The sequence below is a fragment of the Pteropus medius genome, unplaced genomic scaffold, assembly GCF_902729225.1.
Source record: "Pteropus medius unplaced genomic scaffold, Ma_sr-lr_union100, whole genome shotgun sequence".
Classification (NCBI taxonomy): Eukaryota; Metazoa; Chordata; class Mammalia; order Chiroptera; family Pteropodidae; genus Pteropus; species Pteropus medius.
Genome location: NW_024351647.1, coordinates 1,408,566 through 1,430,618, shown reverse-complemented (window position 1 = coordinate 1,430,618; position 22,053 = coordinate 1,408,566). Strand labels below are relative to the sequence as shown.

The 22,053-nt window shown below is 34.3% G+C and overlaps 1 protein-coding gene across 3 annotated transcripts in view; it reads right to left on the bottom strand.

The window, feature by feature from the left end:
• Positions 1-22,053, bottom strand: part of FSIP1 (fibrous sheath interacting protein 1) — a 160,856-nt gene that overhangs the window by 116,775 nt on the left and 22,028 nt on the right. For all 3 annotated transcript variants that reach the window (XM_039843929.1, XM_039843928.1, XM_039843927.1), the window contains exons 6-9: positions 12,298-12,396; positions 10,237-10,361; positions 8,578-8,688; positions 1,649-1,807 (exon numbers count right to left, since the gene is read on the bottom strand). In XM_039843929.1, the coding sequence (XP_039699863.1) occupies positions 1,649-1,807; positions 8,578-8,688; positions 10,237-10,361; positions 12,298-12,396 (494 nt within the window). The remainder of the gene's footprint in view (positions 1-1,648; positions 1,808-8,577; positions 8,689-10,236; positions 10,362-12,297; positions 12,397-22,053) is intronic.

The following is a 22,053-nucleotide window of genomic DNA, read 5'->3' as shown; positions in this document are numbered from 1 at the left end:
ATCCAATGGAAGTCCCAAAATGCAGTTTCCTCTTTTCTTTCTAAATATATGTTGTTTCACACAAAAATATATAATCGCTATACATAACAACTAAGTAACGTACTGGTTTTCTCTTTTATTATTTCTTAAATTTTTTTATCAGAATCACAAATGTAAACTCTGAAAATGTGATTTAGTGGACCATGACAGAATCTGACCAGGGTCATGCTTTATTCGAAGTCCTAATGGCTAAACAAATCTCTAAATTCTCAGTCTCTTTCAAGAATAACATTTTACAGCCATGAACAAAAGACATTTTCTATCTTTAGGATCATTACTTATTTAGCTTTGAGATATCAGCTATCCTTGAAATCTAACAACTATAACAACAACAAAGTCAGCTGTTGAACATGAAACTGAACATGAAGCTGAACAACATGAAAAGAACAAAGAATATTACCCCTGAACAATTGTATTCCTCCATCTTGGCTTCTTTCTTTTAGGAAATGGCACTCGATAACATAAATAAACTAGCAACATAATTAGTGTCAAAGTCCTTGGGGTACATTTGGGTAGGGACAGAGATTCCGATTTTGTTTTCCAAGAACTCTGATCCCAATCCAGAAATCTGTGGTTTCCACTAACCCCACTACTGCTGTGTAGAGGGTTCAGAAGCAGCTGTGCCTGGCCCTTAGAAACATAACCTAAGGAAGTTGAGTTGGCTCCGTAAAGGTTTGCCAGTGACCAAACTTTCTTTGGAACATTTTAATGCTGCTCTTTTCCATTGAGGTAGTTTCAACTGGCCCAAAGCCAAATCCTTAATCTTCAGTTGATAGCTTGGAGAAAAGATTCACTATAAAGCAGAATTATTCCCTGTAGACTACTGATATTTAAATCTTTTTAAGGAACAAGAAAACCATATGCATCTAAGACTGTACAGAAAATGATTTGGTGAAGTTTTCATAAAACTGGTAGAGGGTTACTAGAATAACAAATGACCTGCCATTTTCTCTTCAGGTGAAAACTACCTACCACCCACTCCCAAACTAGATCCCACGAAGTACTAAAATATAGGTGGGGAAAAAAAATATTTTACTTTTTCCAAAGCTGCTATTATTCTTCCATTTTTCTACACTTTCCACTATCTGTGTAAAGAATATTTAAGGGAACTATCAAGAGAGGAAACATATTTATTTCAAATCCCTCACAGAAGCGAAGCCATCAACGTAGTGAGCAGCACTGCCTGATGTTAAATTAAAGAAGCTAGAATAATGTGGCAGGACAAGGGACACGTGGCTGCCATTGTTAACACCTAACTAGACAAATAAAGAGAGATAAGGTTCTCAAAGGACTAAAAAGTACTATGTCAATTTTCTTCCCTCTCCTCCCTCCTGACATGATCAAGAATTAGGTTAAATCATAAAGAAATAACAATATTAAAATAAATATCTCCATCCCAGCATACTGCCAACTGAAATAAAAATAAATAGAAAGTGGAAGTCACCAAAGGAAAATATACACTGTTATGGAAATTACTATCACTGCAGTTGTAGTCATGGAAAAAGCAATCAGAAAGAAACTTCTTTAGTTAATGAGCAGACTGTCAAATGTGAACTAGCTTTAGCTCACATGAACCTGAACAGTCTATGCACTCTTGAGTTAATTATACCTGGTCATTCTCATTTTCCAGTCTTGGAGAAAAGCTGAAGGTTATGGGGAAGGTTGCAGAGAGTTCCTGGAGTTTAGTATCGATTTCAGCAAGCTGCTGATGCTGGGTAACTGCAAGTGTATATCCTTCTCCTGGGACCAGCCAGCCAGACTGATCGCCCTAGGAGGAAACAAGGGTCATAGAGTTAATCCATGTTATGCTTTTTCCAAAATATACCTTTCAGATTGCTACATCAGTGCTCAGGACTTTGCAAAAACAAATGAACAATATGAAATAAAGCAAAAACACAGCATTAACATTGGGGCAGTGAAAGAAAAAAATTAAATAGTTTATGGTTTCATTGTCTGCCAGCTCTTCTAAAGCATCTTCTTACATGTTGTAGGTTTTTTCCCCGCTATAGAATAAATCTCTTAGCCTCACAATCTGGTTCTCATAACATTCTCATTTCTCCACTTTGAAAAAGTGATTGTGATATGTTGAACAGGGAGAAACCAATGTTTATCCTATAATGAACGTGGTATTTTCAAAATTTGTCCTTGAAAAGTAACATAGGATCTATAAACTCAGTTGTTTGGAGTTTATGAGCTTAATTGATCACCTAACTCCTCATTCAACTAATACCAGTCTCATGATAGGTTAAAACCCATTCATAACATTCATTCAAAAATCTCATACTAAGTGCCTACCGTATGTAGGTATTACATTGGGCACTTGTGATTCAATGTGAATCTCACAAATTTCTGCCCTCAATGAGTTCTCAGTCTCTTGGCAGCAAAAACTTTAACAAGATGTAAAGCATGCTGGTAAGTCTAGGATGCCATAGGAACTTAGAAGGGTTGACTAACCTGTTAGTTGGACAGGAAGGGACAAAGTGGTTGGAGAAGGCTTCCTGGAGGAAATAATCAATCTTAATCACATCTTAATCAAAGAAACAATATGATCAGCCATGCACTCTAAAACTGGAGCTGGTGAGGGCAAGACTCAAGGCAAAACACCCAGTTAAGAAGCAAAAGCCATCATCGAAAACAAAAGTGATGAGCATCTGAACTAAGGAATGTTTCCTCGGAAAGCAGAAAATAAGACAGATTCCAAAGACACTTAGGAAGTAGAATTCATAGAATCTGGAGATAATTTGATAGAATAGTAAAGAGAAGAGGAAAGATCAAAGATAAAAACTAAATTCTTGATTTTGTCAACTAGGAGTAATGGTGGTCATGTTGACCAAACTAGGGAACACAGGAGATATAGTAGATTTGAGAAGAAAAATGATAATGAATTCTGTTTGGGACCTTTTGATATTCACAGATGTCCCCAGGAGGTCCACAGATTATGTTAGGTAGTTAAATATATTTGTCTGAAGTTCAATATAGAGATCTGGATTGGAAATAAGTATTTTGGACTCACCCATCTATCTATAGCAGTTAAAACCATTTGACCATGGGAATGGGTGAAGTCACACAGGGAAGTATGTAGTATGGGGACAGAAGAATCACAAAGAATGCATTTAGAATAAAAGGGCAGGTAGAGGGTAAAGAAGCTTATGAATTTCATACATTTTGGCTTTGTGACTCTAATACCAGGAATCAATCCCTAGGTGGTAACCAGAAGAAATATACACAAAAAATTTACGCATGAAGACTTATATTTGTCTCCCTTCAACCCCAACGTGCAATCTCCCTTCTTGCTTCAGTAAAACAAACACTGAATGAATCTTGGTAAGGTACAGGTCCCCACCAGACACTCTTTCTCCCTACCTACTGGCATCAAGAAGACAAGCAAAAGGCCTTTGATTTAGCCAATCAGACCTTGACTCTTGAGGGAAAGAAAGATGCAAAGATATAGGGAAAGTAGGAAAGTGATTCAAGGTGTCAGCAGTAGCAGTAAATATCCAGTGTTGGTGGCACTGAAAGTGACAACAGTAAACATCTAGCAGGAGTGTCTGGTGACTGTCATGCAGCTCGTAAGCAGGCTCTTTCTAAGAAGTTTCTATGACCATGTTTCTGGCCAACCTTGGTATCTCCTGGTTTACAAACCTGGTTCTCCAAATTTCCCACTGAGTTTATAAGCTACCCAAGCGTCCCAACAAATTTGTTTTCTGGTTTTTTAAACAAAATCTGTCTCTCGTTTCTTGAAAACCAGAACACAGACTGATATGTTTTTTGCCATGTTATTTATGATATAGAACAAGGGCAAAAAGCTCAAATGTCTAAAAATATAGAAAAAGTGAGTAGACTGTAGTATATCCATACAAAAATATGACATAGTAATAAATATTTTAAACACATACACTTGTAAGGTAGAATATGAAGTCATACATAATTATTTTTCAAATAATATTACCTAATTACTCACAAATGAGAAACTCTGGTTAATTTTTCCTAAATAAAAGTGAAATAAATACTGTACGATCTAAATGAGAAATAATAAAAAATCACAAAAAAGTAAAACTATGGAATCACAATAACTAATTGATTCATAAATTCTAAATCCTTATCTGAATTCTTATCTTTTTTAATGACACGGGAGGTAAAAGAACGTGTTAAATTAAATTCAAATGAAATTTAAAATGCTTCATGCACTGTATAATTACAGAAGGAAATTATATGTAATACGTAGTAGATGGTATCATGTTTTTCTGTCTGTCTTGCACCTTCTAGACACCCTTGCTATTTGTGGGAAATTTCAAAAGGAGCCTTGCCTCCCTATTAGATAGAGAACCCATAAAATGCTTTTCACCCCTGCCTCCTTTACAATGAGGGCTCAGGCCGGTAACTGCGGGTCCACAACCAGACTTACATATTCGGTACTGATTTAGATGTGAGTAATTTGATATCTGATGTAAAACCCATTTTTCTGGGGAGGGTGGCAGTAGAGGCATCTGGCTTTGGAGAATGCCATTAGTTGCAAGTATGAGTTCCCAACATACAAGGAAATCTTTAAAAAATTCTAAGTATTCAAGAGAGAGTCAAGAGAATATTACATCCACACACTTATACATGCCACTATAAAGAACAACCAGAAGCAAGAATTCTGGGGAACTAAAACATAATTATCATTTTAGTCATCTGTACGTTGCAGAGGCATTTCTTAGAGATGATGTGGTGAGGTACTCCATAAAGAAAAGGGTACACAGAAGTTTGAAAGAATACAGCAAATTTGAGGAATAGCTAGAAGTTTGATACAATTTGAGAATACAGTAAATACGTCCCCTCTTCAAAGTGTTCCTAAATTCTTCCTGTAACACTTTATCTCTTCCTCCTCTGAATCTCCTCTATTCCAAAATGAGCCACTATCTATCTGGCTTTACAGAATTTTTGTATAAAATATCTATCTCTCATGCTGGATAATAAGACAAGACCCTCTTTTTCCTCAGAGAACTTGCAGAAAAATCTCTCAGCAAATATTAGTTTAAAAAACAATAATAACCATAAAACAACAACAACAATCTCTAAAGAAGGCTGAATAACTAAACAGCAGAATAGACATGATTGAAACCCGATCTTGAAAACTGTAAAATGAGATCATATAAGCAAAATGACAAAAAAGATGAAGATTATGAGAAAAATGTTATAAGATCTAGAGGGGAGATCCAGAAGTTTCTATACCCATCTATGGCAGACACTTGTACATTGACTGACCTAATCCTCATTTCTAATTTTCTTCTTCTTTGCCGTCTTCTGCTACAAAAACGAGGAAGTGAAATACCTGAATCCCCAGTAACACTTAAAGCGACATACAAGAAGAATGGCTATGTGACACAGCTTGGCCAGTGACATGTAGATGGAAGTCCTAGGGACACCATACCTTCCCAAATGAAAAAGCAACGCCTCAGAGGAGTGTCTCTTTGTCTCTTACCCTTCCCCTCTTTCTTTCTGCCTGGAAAATAGACACATTTACCTATAGATATACCAGCAATCTGGCAAACCTAAAAACAAAACCACACTAAGAATACTGAGCCAGAAAATAGAAAGAAACTAGCTGCTTATACCTGGATTTCTAGTTACAGAAGAAAAATAAATTCCTTACTTGCTTAAGAAACTTGATAAAGTTTTCTGTTACTCACAGCCAACCACATTCCCAACTGATATTCTATTTTACAGACAGCCTGAAAGCAGAGAAAAGAGATGATAAAAGGGAAGAAATAATTGAAGATAATTTTCTGAACTGAAAAAAGACTTGAATCTTCGGACAAAAAGGGCCTACAAAGTACCATGCAGGAACAAAAATGTTTTTAAAGACACATATAAGCATGTTCTGATAAAACTAGTGAACTCAAAAATAAAAAGAAAATCCTATGTGCTCCCAGAAAAAAAGAATTTTGCATCTAGAATTTACTTACCACCATTTGAAGAAACCATTTGAAACTGTCATTCAAATGAGGGAAAAATAAATAAATTTTTGGCTATATAAACACTCAAAAATTATTTCTTAGGGGAAGTTTCAAAAAAATTCCAGAAAAATAATTCAAAAATAAACAATTAGTTAAGCCTAAATACACAGTTAATGATGTAGCTAAAAATTCGTTGAGAAATATTCCTAAAATATAAGTATACTGGTTTTAAAGGTAAAAACTTATAATATTCTGGAACTAAAATTCCAGGTAATTTCAATATATTCTGGAGGAGAGGAAATAGGAGGAAAGGGAAAAAAGCATACCAAAGATCCTGTTTTGTTAAGCTATGAGACTTTAGAGACTAATTATTGAAGTTGAAAAGAAAATATATGTTTTAATGTATTTTAAAAACTTAAGGGTTAACAGTACCAGATCAGAAATAAGATGCTGAATTTTCAGAGGATCAGGGGGTAGAGGGAGTAAAATTAAGAAAACAAAAAATAATAATAAGTGAAATATAAAATAGGATATCAGGAAAAGGTCTAAAAATTGTCAGTGATCATAAAAAAATACATAAATTAAATATCCTTATTAAAAGATAAAGAATAAGGAAATAATAATGAAAGAAAAAGAAACAAAGATAAAGACACAACAGCAATAAAACTCCAGGTATATGGTATCTGTAAAAGATCTACCTAAAACTAAGTGATAGAAAAGAGTTTAAAATAAAGAGAGAAGACAAAAGTATTTTTAAAAAATTAACATATGAAAGGCAGTATTGATAACAAAAACGCATTGTTAGGGCATTCCTAGGATATATAAGGAAGCTCTATTATGCCATAGTTTGGTACCCAGAGGATCAGTGGGCAGTAGCTGGCCCAACTTCATAATTAATGGCAAAACCAAGAGTGAGACTCAGGTTCCTTCATTCTTACTGTTACCTTAGCTTTTATTAATAAGATAAACAAATTACCACGAATGCTAAAGCTAAAATATCTCAGAATTATGTGGGCATTTCTCAGTCTGTCTTATCTACTCCGTGCCCCAGCTCCACAAAACATACTGAAGCTAAGAGGCATGGCTGTCCTCTGGATTGGCAGGGGACCTCCCTGGGCAATCTCACCAGCCCCAGGCATAGCAACACCTTCGTCTGGTCATGGACACAGCCCCCATTAAGCCTTCACCATTTCAGAAATTATAGAGAGGTTGGAGTCTGTGATGCCCTGCAGATTTGCTTTAGTTTGGGGAGAGGGACGGGGATAGAGATTTTGTTTGCCCACACAGAATTTTAATAGAATTAGTGGTCAACATTTAAAAAGAGGAAAATTACCCATAAAAATCTGCATTTCTACCATCTCTTGACAAATTGGAGGACCCGGGCAGCGCTGGGCTAGGATTCCTGCTAGCTGATGCTCAGTGCTGGCGCTCAGAGACTGGCAGGCCCTCCCCCACTGGCCACAGGTATTGCTGCCCATGCACTGCTTTTGAACCAAGAGCAAAAACTACCCCCTGAACCTACATGTCTTCAGCTGGGTTGCCTAGATACAGAGCTGAGATAGGGATTCTTGTTCAAGTGACTTATTGCAGGAAGGGGTGCTTTCAGGAGAAGGGGTCTGAGAAGCAGGCTAGGCCATGGGAACGAAGCCAGACATGGATATGGTCTCATTTGAAGATCAGCTACCTGACTCTTGGAAAGTTCTGAAGGACAAATTGCACCACAGAATTAATCTCATCTTAAGTCAGAGGGCGGGGTAGGGGAGGGTATGCTGTCCTGGGCTGCTCAGCTCCCATTTAGCCCAGGGCGACTCTCCAGGAAAGGAGATAGCTGTGCTCCCTTGGCACAGGCAGGGGGATGGATGCACAGAGCCATGCCAGGTAAAAGGGATCTGGACAGGGTGTCAGCAGCATTCACTACATCATGTCTCTGCTAAACAGGGGAATAAAAACTAGATGACAGGTCTAAGGGCTTTTAGAAACACAGGAGACTGTATTTCTTTGTGGAAGTAAAAAATACTGCTATGCGTTTAGTGTGCAAACAAGTGCAAATCCAGAGCCACTGCACTCTTTATGTGACCAGTCCTATAAATACCCACACTTGCACCCTGGTTTACATGTTGTTCCATCTGCTCAGACTCAGTCTATGCTCCGCAGACTCCTCGGGGAACTGAATGCTCAATGTTAACTGGGCAGGAGCAGGACAGTGTTCTTAAGGATTACTGAAGACTAAACTGAAATATCACAGAGCCAGTTAGAGATAATAAGATACGTCCAAAACAAAAAGATACAGAGAAACACATTATATGTCATCAATGACTAAGCCCATAACATCACAGGCAGAGGTTATTATTGTGATAACCAATGTGTAGTCACTCTTACAATGACATAAAATAATCCTTTGAGAGTCAATAATGAAATGACCAAGAATAAATTTGAAAATTTCAATAAAAATAAATTTGCGAAACAGGACTTTTTAAAGTCAGAGAATAATGTCTCATGATTTGAAAAATTATTGTAATTTTATGTTAATGGATCAATAACATAATAAAAAATAAAAATTAAGAAGTAGAGAGGTCATTGAATATCAGAGTTTACATACCTCAGAACTGGACAGCCCCGAATCTCTATCATCTAAGTCCTTCAAAAGTTCAACCAGCCTTTTCTTCTCTCTGTCAATCATAAACACTGGTTTTCCTTGATTCTTGGCCAACTACAGAATATATTAATGAAAATTATTAAATACTGAAAGCAATTCATAGTTCAGGAAAATTAAAATGAAGCCTGAAGTTTCTACAGTACAGATACACTAAGGTAAAAATTTAAGAGATTAGGCATTTTTCATTTGCTAGGTAATTTTACTTTATGTCAAATTTTTGGCATAGGTCCATTCTCCAAGCAAGTTATTTTCCCACTATAAGCAGGCCCTCATATTAACCATTCCAACAAACATTTTATTTAAAAAAATAAAATAAAACAATAAATAGTTTGCAAACCTCCCTTTATATTATATCAATGCAAAAACATATTTGCTGGGGCATTTGAAAGGAATCTTCTTGCCACTTCTTATGTGGCATATATCTACTAAATGAAATTGCTTTTAAATTTCAAGAATATCATATCAGGAGTTTAAGTAAAGATTCAGTTACTAAATGTTAAAAAGGAAAAAGAGAAATTTATAGTGGAGCTGCTGTGTCAGCAAAAACTTGGATACTGGAAAAACACTACTGCTTTTAGAAAATTAAACAATAAATCAACATATAATGGGCCAGCGCGAAGAGACAGATCAAGTCGGAGAAGGTTTCCTTCAGGTCACAGGAACGAAGAGCACAGAAAAATTGAGAGTCCCAAAGTCTAGTCTCGGCAGTAGCAGGCTGACTCATGAATCCATTCAATATGGAAAAGACATGCCAATTGTAGAACAAGGGCCAGGCTTGAACTATGAAAAAATTATTTAACTCTCTCTTCTTATTAATACTTTACACTTAACTCTCTCTTCTTATTAATACTTTATACTTTTCTAATAACTTTACCACCTCAGTGGTTTACCATGAGCCAAACTTCTGTCCACTGTACTTATATTTATTGCTGTAAATTAATTAATTAGCATCCTGGTCTAATATAGGAGCCCCTGTGCCCTTGGTTAATCTGAGTCTGCCTTGAGAACAGTCAGGCTGCAGGGCCTGTAAGACCAAGGTCAAGTCTTTGAAGCATGGAGCTAATCAAGGCAAGTGACAAGTGAAGGGCTGCCAAGAGACTCAGCTGGTGGACGATGCTTACCTACAAGCATCTAAATGAGATTTCAAGTACTGTCAGAGAGTCTTCTTCAGCTCTGCCAGGAGCATTTTCCATTCAAATTTCTAAAGCACTAGCAATAAAATCAGTTGCCTTACTTTAAAAAAGCAATTTTACTAATATGTAATTTAAAATCTGGAAGACTTCTTTTAAAGCTCTCATCTCAATAAATGTTTTTCAAATTGCAGAAACCAGATTCATTTCTGGATAGCAAAATAAATGTATTGAGCTATTGTTGGAATTTTTAAAAGGGACACAATAGGACAGGATAGGATAGGATTGAATACAAAAAGCAAAGTTAAGTACTGGTTCATAAAAACTTTTCTCTCAGTAATACATGCTGTTTAAATTACATATACAGGTATCACAGTCAAGAAAAATTATTTAAATATATTGAACACAATTATTTCTATTTTTGCCACTCATTTAGTTCCACATTCTGGCTTCTAAATTTCTAAGTACATACCTCAATGTTTCTCTTAATAAAATCCTGGCTGTGTTTACCCCTGAGCTCAATCTTTTCTGTATTTGAGAAAGGTTTCTTTTCTGCTTTGATCAATGACTCATTTCTTTCCACATCATAGGTAAAATCTGATATTAAAAAAGTTTGACATTTTTTCATAATTACAATTGTCCATTATGCTAAAATTTTACCTTAAGCATATATTAAAATATATAAGAAATAAAACACACATAGAAGAACCTCTAAATTCCAGATCCAGAAACCAAATAATACATAGATTTATTAAAAAGATAAACATGCTACATAATTTGCAATGAAGTTCACATAAAACTTTTATTATTCATTAACATGTATCAAACTTCTTGCTGTTGATTCTTTTGTAATCATGGAAAATATAAAAAGAACTGCAAGAGATACATGTGAAGGAGAAACCTTTGATATTATGGGAATTTTAAAATATATTTTATTTTAGTCTTCATAGGAAACAAAACTTCCCCTAAAGACTAGAGGCATTTCCTGCTCTTCTATTAATTTGCCATCACCCTTTCTGAACAATAAACTTTTTGTTCAAACCTGTCTTTTAAGTGAGGTCTGGGCATAAGCGTCCTTGATGTTCTACATCCCATGTACACAAATCCCTAGAGCCCATCCTAGTCCATCAGTTTTCTCAATCTTTGAAAGAAGGTTTAACTCAACCTTTGAGTGCTCAAAACAAGGGTAGAAAAATACTTTTGGACTCTTACTCTCTTTATTAAATATCTTGTTTTCACTGTAGTCATGTTTAAAGTATTTAAAACAAGATCATGTGAACCCCTCATTAAAGCTCAAAAAATATGCATAAAGAAGAATCTTCTTAAATGACAAATGGAGTCCACCCTACAAGATAGGATATATTGCCACATGAAAGTCCAAAAGGGAAAAACACTAGCCAGTAGCTCAAGGTTTACTTAAAAGTGATCTTTGTATTATAAGAGAGGTTACCTCAATGAAAAGGATTAAGGGAGAGTCAATTTGTGTATTTAGAGCTAATTATCCAAGATTTAATACAAATTTAATAATTAAAGAATAAATTTTCACAACAATAGCTGGAAAGAACCAGGAAAAGAGTAAGATCTTTGGACTTAAATTCTTTTCAAATAAAAACTGAGTAAAAAAAGTCTTACTAAAATTTAAGTTACAGGTTTCTAGACAAATCTGTGCTTTATGATTGGGGTTTTATTTTCTAATCAGTAACATAATTTTTTAATGGACTACCAATAGTTAGAGTATGAGTTACTTTTTTGGTGACAGGCCTCCTTAGATATAAAATATATAACTTTTTCCCATAATTCAAGTTGTATTAGCCTTTTAAGTTCAAATATGAGATTTATTCATTCAGTTGAAGATTCATATATTCTTACATAACACAACATTAAAATAATTCAAATTAAATGCATCCACATCTACATTTATAAGAGTTTCTTTAAAATACGTTTTTAATAAATTATAGGAGAAAACATTGGAATGTCTGGTCAGAATTTTCTTACTAGAAATGTCCTCGTCTTCTCTCCATCCTACTGATGATCCATGGCAGAAAGTGCCATGCTCCTTTAGTGACCCCAACCATTGCTAGGTTGGACAAGTTGGTTAGGCCAGTGGTAGGCCCCTAACCCAAATCAGATCAGTTGGTCTCTTCTCTAAGACTTTGAAATAGTCTCCTTCTCAATGACTACCTACAGAATATGCTTTTGGGAATCAAAAAAGCTGTCTACCACCAGAATTCTTTCCATAAATTTTCTCTTTTCCTTAAGCTAGATTTTCATTACTTGCAGCCATCTTTTCTTTAACTCTTTATTAGGTAAAAAAAATTTCAAACATCCCAAAGTAGAAAAATAGTATAAGAAACCCTCAACAACTAACTTCAACAATGACTAACTCATCACCAATCTTGTTTTGTCTAGAACCTCACCAACTTCTATCTACCTCCGGATTAAATCACATCAAATCATTTCATCTATGACTATTTCTGTATACAGCTAGCATTTTCTTGTGACAATATAGAAAATTACACAAATTAAAACTTACCTTGACTGACATTCTGTATACGGTTTTCATATTCTTCTGGTGGTATTTGAGTGTGAAACACGGAGAAAAAGGTATCTTCATGCTCACAGTGAGAAGGATCTATTGATTTTTTAAAAATCATTTGTTTAATACATATAAAATAAATAAGAAAATGCCTACATGAACAGTTGTTTAAAATAAAAGATAAGAAATAATATTCTCTGCAGTTTTCTTCAATCCCCTCCACACACATTTCTTAAGACAATATCACTTCCAGATAGAAATTATAATCATCTTTGTGTACATGAGCCACTAAAACAAACAGCAGAAATCAAGACAGTCAAATAGCATTTCTCCAGAACTTCTATGCATAGAGGATGTACAAGGGTGTGCCAATGTATCTAAATTCCAACACTCATAATACAGAGATTATGCATACTGAGTAACTTTGTGTTTTTCTTTTTTCTTTTAGATCCCCAAGGTGAAGATTTTAAATCTATGGTCAGTCATTAAGATAAAAGAACATTTGAAAGAGAAAACCCAGGAGATTCTTAGCAGTTAGCTCTCTTGTTTTGTGATTTATTCTCTTAGGCTAATCCCATAAAGAAATTAGAAGTTCTATTTTTCAATTCTTTGTTTTAATGTAAATTATTGTATGTTCTTCTATTAGTTAATTTAGACAATATATATTTGCAAGAATCTGATAACATAAATAAGTAGCCTCTATTTTAAGTCTGTCTCTATGCCTTAACATGAGAGAATCTGCCAGGTTGTGGCACAGAAATGTTTTTGCTTCATAAAACATGACAAGTCTTGAAGAAATTACAGGATCCACAACCTATCTCTGAAACAAACCTGATTCAAGCACCCCTCTGAGTTGATAGAGACAAAAGAAGCAGGCAAAAGATATTTTCACTACAACACACAAACATCACTAAATTCAAAATACACAACTTCACACAATAAAGGCAAATTCCAGTTCCCTAAACTGGAATTCATAATAATAATGCAGCATCAGTGGGATTGCATTGCAATTTTAATCTTTATACAATCTTTGATGAGTTAATCTAGCAAATTAGTGATATAGGCCTTAGAGGGAAAGGAATAAGTTATTCAAAAGATGAGAAGGTTTAAAGTTCTTTTCAAACTTTAATTTTTTTGCAACAACTATTATTAAGGGTCTTAAATATTCATTAAAGCAGGCTCAGCAAGTCAGCAATTAGGCAACATTTTATTATAGGTTTAAGTTACTTTATATACTTAAAGTGATAATATATTTATTTTTGATCCCATAATTCCTTTTAAATAGCAGTTTCACTCAATTATACAGTAAAGCCCCTATAAAAACACAAAAACATAAATAGTTGTAATACTAAAAACTATTACAGTAAGATGATATTTGAGGATTTTTAAACCTAGGGGCTTCTCCTAGGCTGAAATTATTCTTGTGACCTTGTCATTCATCACCCAGTCTTGGTAATATTGGTGGTATTCGCTGCCTCAGATGGAAGGTGGGTACAGCCTAGAACAAAGGCCTCATAGCTCAGCTTTGGATTTAAAAGATAACAGTTTCGAAAGTCAGGCATTCAATTGCAGGAGTTTAACTCCTTGAGGAAAAAAAAAAAACTAACGTAGAAGAAATAATGGAATTAGAAAATAATTGATATAATAACTGATTCAGGTAAGAATCATCAATGGGTGATGATTATAATAATAACTGATTCAGGTAAGAATCATCAATGGGTGATAAAACTAGTGGTTGAAAGTCCGAAGAATAACACGATAATAGCCTCAGAGTATCTCCTCACAAGATAACTTATTCAGCACATAAGAAAAAATAGTATCTTTAACAGTGGAGAAGGCTAGCAGAAACATAACCAAGTGATCGAAGTTAACATCGCCAGTAATGGGACTATCAACATCATGTGCTTCATGATAGGATCCATTGAGAAGGACACAGTTATCACTTCTGTAAGATTCTTACCAAAAACACATAACCTGATATACCTGAAACTAATATAATATTTAAGGTCATCTGTAATTGAAAAAATTTTTTAAGTTTTAAATGCATAACCTACACCAAATAGTGTAGAAACAAAAACAAACCCAAACTAGAAGTGGTCCACAAAATAACACATCTGTAGTCTTCAAAATGCCAATGTAAAAAAACAAACAAACAAACAAACAAACAAAAAACAAAAAAAACAAAGAATAACTAAAGAGCTATAACAACTAAATGCAATACGTGATCTGAGATCTCCTTTTGCTATGAAAGATATTAGTGGGACAACTGACAAAGAATAAATAAAACCTGTAGACTGGATAAAAATATTGTATTAATGTTAATTTCCTGATATGTGTGTGTGTGTGTCCATCCCCCTCATTTCCCCTTGTGCACAAGGAAAAGTTCCTACAAAGATACAATGAGAAAGTGGCCAACTGCAAGGAAGAGAAACCTCACCAAAATAAAAAAAAGTCCAACACCTTAATCTTGAACTTCTAGCATCCAGAATTACAAGAAAATAAATGTCTACTGTTAAGCCATCCAGCCTATGGTATTTTTATATGGCAGCCCTACCAGACTAAGATTTTAAGAGCAAATGAAATGAGCTTGATTAACTTAACTGAAGAAGCTAGAGAAAACAATAACAAAACAAGTTCAAGAAAAGAAATAATAAAGAACTAGAATTAGCAAAAAAAAAAAAATTTCAAAACTACTTCTTGAAGGAATAAAAAGAAAAATCTGCAAGTACAATATTAAAAAGAGAAAATACAAATTATAACCAAGATAATATGGTATTGATGAAAGAACAGACACATAGGCCAATGAAATATAACAGAGGATTTAGAAATTGATCCACAAAAATATGGTCAACTGATCTTTAACAGAGCAAAAGCAATTCAATGGAGAGAGGAAACCTCTTCAACAAATGGTGCTGTAACAACTGGATGTTCATATGCAACAAAAATAAGAATCTAGACATAGACCTTACATTTTTCACAAAAATTAACTCATACTGGATTAAACTTAAATGTAAAATGCAAAAGCTATAAAACTTCTAAAAGAAAACATAGGGGGAAAGTTTATGTGACCTTGGGTGTGGTGATGACTTTTTATAGTCAATACTAAAAGCATAATCCATGAAATTAAAAATTGATAAGTTAAACTTTATTAAGATTAAAAACTGTTAATTGCTCTACAAAAGACACTATTAAGAAAATGAAAACAAGCCACAGGCTGGGAGAAAATATCTGCAAAATACATATCTGATAAAACATTTGCATCCAAAATATACAAAGAATTCTTAAAAATCAACAGTAAGAAAAAAAAGCAATCCGGTTTTTAAAACAGGCACATGATCTAAACAGACAACTCACTAAACAGACAACTCACAGATGGCAAATAAGCATCTGAAAAGCATCAAAATTGTTTGTCACCAGGGAAATGCAAATACAAATTAAAACAATAAGACACCAATATATACCTATTAAAATGGCTAAAATCCAAAAAACTGACATTACCAATTGTTGGCAATGATAAAGAGCAACAGTAATTCTCATTTTTTGCTGGTGGAAATGCAAAATGGAACAGCTAATTTAGAAGACAGGCAGTTTCTTACAAAGTTAATCTTAACATATGATCCAGCAATTCTGCTCCTAAATAATTACCTAAACGAATAAAAATTTATGTCTACACAAGAATCTGTACACAAATGTTTAAAGCAGCTTTATTCATAATCACCAAAAGCTAGAAGCAATCAAGATACCTTTCAATAGGCGAAGTGATAAACAAACCAAGGCATAGCCAATGGTATATCCATAGAATGAAATGTTATTCAGCAACAAAAAGAAATTAGCCATCGAGCCACAAAAAGACATGGATGAATCTTACTAGTGAAAGAACCCAATCTTAAAAGGCTACATACTGTACGATTCCAATTATATAACATTTGGAAAAGAGAAAATTGGAGACAGTAAAAAGATCAGTGATGGCTAGGGGTCAGTGAAGGAGGGTTGAATGGGAATTCACACGGAGGATCTTTTAGGGTGGTAAAGCTATTCTGTATGATACCACAATGGTGGTTACATAATGCTATGTATTTTTGAAAACCACTAACTTCATAGGACAAAGAGTGAACCTTAATGTATATAAATTTTCAAAAGATTATTCAGGATATCACAGAATCCCAGATGGAATGCAGAATTTAACAAAACAATCTAACTCTTTTACAAATGCATAAAATAAATTCACTGAAGGGAGTGGAGGAAAAAGGAGCTCACTTAGGTAACTTTGGAAATGAGTGAAGAAAGACTAAAGGCAACAGAAACTGCACATGAGCATTATACTCCAGTTGATTAAGCTGTGTCCTATGGAGGTATAGGTCAATAATTTTCATATTGCTATACATGTATAGTGGAAATGAACAATTAAGTAAATGGTGATAATCAGGTTTCTCATTGTTGGAGTGGAGGTTACAGAAGAGCAAGGGGGAAAGAGTAGAATGATCCATGTGGTAATAAAGTTGGACACATCAGTATGAACTCATGTTTAGCTTATTACAGATGCCGATAGTTACACATAGAAATATATATAGGTATATATATAACAGGTTAGCATAAACATAAATATTTCCTTTCCCAGAGGGCCTAGAAACACCTCCCCAGTAGCAATAAGCACACCTAGCACCCAGATTTTGGTTTCTAATATTCTTCAGAGGAACCAGAGTTCCTTGGGAAAATAGCTGAATCTAGGACTCAGGTAGGAAATAAAGATGAGTCTGAAGCATCTTACAGTGCTAGAAATCACAATGATGAAAGTATGTCAGTAGGACACAGGGGTCAACTGAAAGGCTCCCAGTGGCCAAAGCTGGGAAAATTTGAGCAATGAAATAAATAAAGTGGTATTGGATTGTAACCCAAACTATAAATATCTATAAGTCTATACTGATATAAATTTTGAATGAATGAATGAATGAATGAATGAATGGAGAGAATAGACAAATCCCCCATGCAGAATAATTCAAAATAACGTATGTAAACACTCTTCTTTCAAGGAGTTATGCTTCACCTCCTTAAGTATGGTCTGCACATTGTAACTTCCTTCCAAAGATGACAGCATAGGAAGGAAAGGAAAATAGAGAAACTTTACAGTGGAGAAATCTGACAAACATTTCCTCAGCCAGGTGATCAGAGTTAACATTAACAGTGATAGCTGTGTTGATAGTATGATGTGATTAAATGGAAAAGGCATTTTACTCTGTGGTCTTCTTCCTAAGAACATACAACTCTAGCCAAATCATGAGAAAAACATGAGTTAGAGCACAATTGCTGAAAATCCTACAAAACACCTGACCAGCAAGCACTCCTCAAAACTGCCAAAATCATCAAAAACAAGGAAAGTCTGAGAAAGTGCATAGCCAAGAGTAGCCTAAGGAGACATGAGGATTAAATGTATTGTGGTATCCTAGATGATATCCTGGAACAGAAAAAGGACTTTACGTAAAAACTAAGTGTCTGAATAAAGTATGGACTTTAGTTAATAATAATGTATTAACATTGGTTCATTAATTGTAACACATGTACCACATTAATGTTAATAGGGGAAACTGGTTCCAGGTATATGGGAAATCTCTGTACTGTCTTCACAATTTTTCTGTAAATCTAAAACTATGCCAAAACAAAAAGTTAACTAAAAAAAAATTTTAGATTTAAAGGAAAGAAGGAAAACATGAACAAAATTAGAAATAAGAAATGGAACATATAATTAATAAGGAGAATTATTATTTTAAAATACTGCTGTATATGAAATTTTACATTAGTAAAATTTTAAATCTCGGTGAAATGGGTACTTGAAAATTTCAGTGACTTGGATATATTGCCAAAATTGACTCCAGAAGACTAGTAAACTTAAACACAATAGTAAATATGAAAGAAGCTGAGAAAAGAGAGAACTGCCTCCAAGAAATTATTTGAACCAGATGGTTTTTTCAGTGAAATGTTTCAAATTTTTAAGGAACAGATAATCTCTATGTTATATAAACTATTGCAAAGCATAGAAATAAATGACCATCCAGCCCTATTCATTTTATGAAGTTAACAGAGCCTGACAAAGCACACACATACATACACCCCCAACCCAACCTCTACCTCCAATACCATAACATGCATGCACATGGGGGACAATCTGTGTCTCTCTCTCTCTCTTCTCTCTCTCTCTCTCTCTCACACACACACACACACACACACACACACACACACACACACACACACACACGGAGCGGGGGGAGAAGAGAGAGAGAGAGAGAGAATCTCACTTATAAATGTAGATACAAAAACTCTAAATAGATTTAACCGTTCAAACATGGTACTAAATTTTAAAAAATAATCTTCCATAACCAAGAAATATTGACTCAGGAAAAAAAGACTAATTTGGTATTTAAATCTATTAATTTTAAAACATTAAATAAGTATGTCAAGTAAAAAAAACTTTATGATAATTTAAACAGATATTGAAATGCATTCAATGAATTTCAACACTAAGTCCTTCTAAAGTTCTCTGAATATGAATAATTATTGAAAAGAACACAAAAAAATAGCATTATTGCCAGGTAATCATATACTAACAAGTCAAAGCAAATAATTAAAGATAATTAGAATTAATAAAATAATTTAATTGTCACTGAGGGCTGGAAATCAATGTCCCAACTCAAGCAGCCAGGTAGAGAAAGGGCAAATTCTCCCTTCTTCCATTTTTTAGTTCTAGTCAGGCTCTCAACAGGTTGGATGATGCCCACCCACACTGGGGAGGGTAATGCACTCCACTCAGTCAATCAATTCAAATGCTGGTCTCTTCCGGAAACACCCTCATGGATACACCCAGAAATAATGTTTATCCAGACCTCTGGGCATCCTATGACCCAGTCAAGTTGACACATAAAATTAACCATCACAAAGACTGGATGGGTGATGAAATCATAACCACATGAAAGGAAGATTAGGTTTCCACGATGGGAAATAAAGGAGGAGGGAGAGGAGAACCACCAGCAAACAATGAATCCAGTAAAAATGCTACTATTCTAGGAGTGGTCAACTGTGTCAGATGCTACAGAGATATCAAGTAAGATAAAAACTGGAAGTATGTCACTGGATTACGACTTTAGGAGAACCACTGATGAAGTAGTTTCTGTAGTATGATAGAAGAAAATACATAACATTGAGTTGAGGAGTAAATGGAAGTTGACCAGGTAGCACCAGTAGGTGTAGACTATTCTTTCAAGAAGTCTGACCTTTTAAGGAAAGGAGGAAAATTGAGTGGTATCTTTTTGAGAGCAGGGTGAAGAACTGAGGGAAGAGGTTTTATTTGTATGTTTGGTTGGTTTGATGGCTCTTTGATACTGTGTTAGAACCAGAAGATTTGAACATGGTAAACTGAAGGAAAGGAGTCAGAGAGGACAAAGAGTGAAGCTCTGAGTGAGAGAGAGAGAAAGTGAGTGATTAATGGATCAGGAGCCAGGGACAGGGTGAAATAGGTAGGATGTTATTGACTTTGACCTTGGAGAAGAGCACCATTCCCTCATCTAAGATAAGAGTGAAGAGGGATGGAGGAACACAATCAGAGTACAGTTTAGAGACAGAAAAAAAGAATATAGAAGGGATTCCATCCAGTTGATTCATTTTGTCTGGATAGTAAGTAAGACTCACAGAGAGAAGAACTTGCAGAAGACTGACAGGAGGTTAAACACATAGTAACAATTTGGAAGAGCCATTTTGGAGACTGCAAAAGAAACTGCTAGGCTATACTGAGATACCAACATAGGTTAAAAACCAAAATTCCTTAGCTATACCAGTTAGCAGTTTTATGATTTTCTCCAGTCCTCTGCAAATCAAAGCAGAAAGAGATCATCAGATTTTCTTGGACTATTTTATCTTAACATCTAAAAGCAGAAGTTATCACATACCTGAATTTCACAGAAAAGCACTTTGATTTTGAGATTGATCATTGTGTCCCTGTTGTGTGCTTACACATACTTACAAATTTGGAGCTGGAAACACAAGAGGCAAATGTGACAAAGGCAAAAAAGAATAATCTGTAACAAAACACCAAAAATAAATGCTCCTATCACTAGATATATCTGTTTCAGAGAGTACTGAATTCTATCCATCAGATAAATGCTAAAAACCAAGGGAAAACTTCTGGTATGGTAAAGTTTTGATTTTCACATTTCTCTAGAAAAACTTAATAGAGATCCCTCAAAGATGAGGTGGGATAGACTTTTAAAATATCTCTGAGATCTCTAGAAAGCACAATGTTGTTTACTTCCAAATCCCCATAGTTAAACTTGAGGTTATTAACTCTGGGTTAAAAAGTCAAAATGTGGTAAAAATAAATTTAATGTGGTTTTTATCTTTCTCTTGGAGTCAAGGCCTCATTTGTGTTCGGTACCTATAAAAAAAAAACAACTAAATAACAATTGAACAAGTATCTTTTCTTTCCTTTTCTTTTCTTTTTGCTGTTTGTTATTTGTGATGTGAGAAGGGAGGGGACTAGGATGTATTTTGCGTTTGAGGGAAAACAGATTGGAAATTGTCATTCTGACACCAGCCCAAAGTCCATCAAGTTACTCTTAAATAAAAAGTTAAGGAAATGACTGGGAGAGAAAACAAATACTCATCTAAAAAGGTCCCCTTTTTAAAAAATAAAAAATAAGAAGAAAAGTAGAAAGTAGGTTTGCGTATGTTTGCACATGTGTGTTTAAAGTTCAAGCCCAGGTTCTTCTGTCTCGAAATTCTTTGAGATTTTTTTAAAGTATGTATGTTAACTAGATGCTGCCATCTACTGGACAATTTATAAAGGCTTTGCACTTTCCTGGTAACAGAAAAAATGATCATGAAGGGAAACAGCAAAAGATTGCAGTTTTCATAACAAGCCTTGGAGAAACATTTTACTTTAAAACTTATGGCTATATATATAGGCTTGATCAAAAAAATTTTTAATTATTTAATTTTTATATTTTTAATTAAGAGGAGTAGCCGAAATTTAGTGAATAACATGGGAAAGAAACTGATCCCAGAATGGAAATAGAAGCATTTTCACACTATATAATATGCTGCTATGTTGTAATAGTAGGAATATGAGACTCAAAAATTAGTGCTATTTGATAGCTGTGGTCAAATTAAAATCTTGCATTTCTATTTATTTCTTCCATACACACAGTGAAAATACTCTCCTAATAATACCTTTCTTAAACTGAAGATTCCAAAAGTTTCCTATTTGAAATAAGGTAATAATTATGTTACATAAAATATTTTTAAATGTGTAATTAGGCTAATAATGTAATGTAAAGTAAATACTATCCCTTTGGTGTCTTAAGATTTTAAAAAATCAAATACGTGACTGCTAAATACATGCCTATGATATAAAGAGCCAGAGGAAGTTTCATTAAGGAATTTGTCTTTTATAAAAGACCAGTCATCAAAGAAAAACATCCTAATTAAATCTGAAGAAATAGGAATACAATAATTTCTCTTCACTTTGGTGAACTGGTCTAGTGTGAGCTAATCAAGACAGATGGTAACAAGAGTGAGAGTCAATAGACATTGTTTCACCTGTCTTTTATTGCATTTCCTTTTACATCAACCCTATTTTGCATCTTATCTGCTCCACCAATACATAATAAACCAATCTGATAAGTCTTATAAATATAAATTAAAAAATATAAATTAATTAATAAATAATAAATAAAATTTCAATAAAATATAAATATAAAGAAATAAATC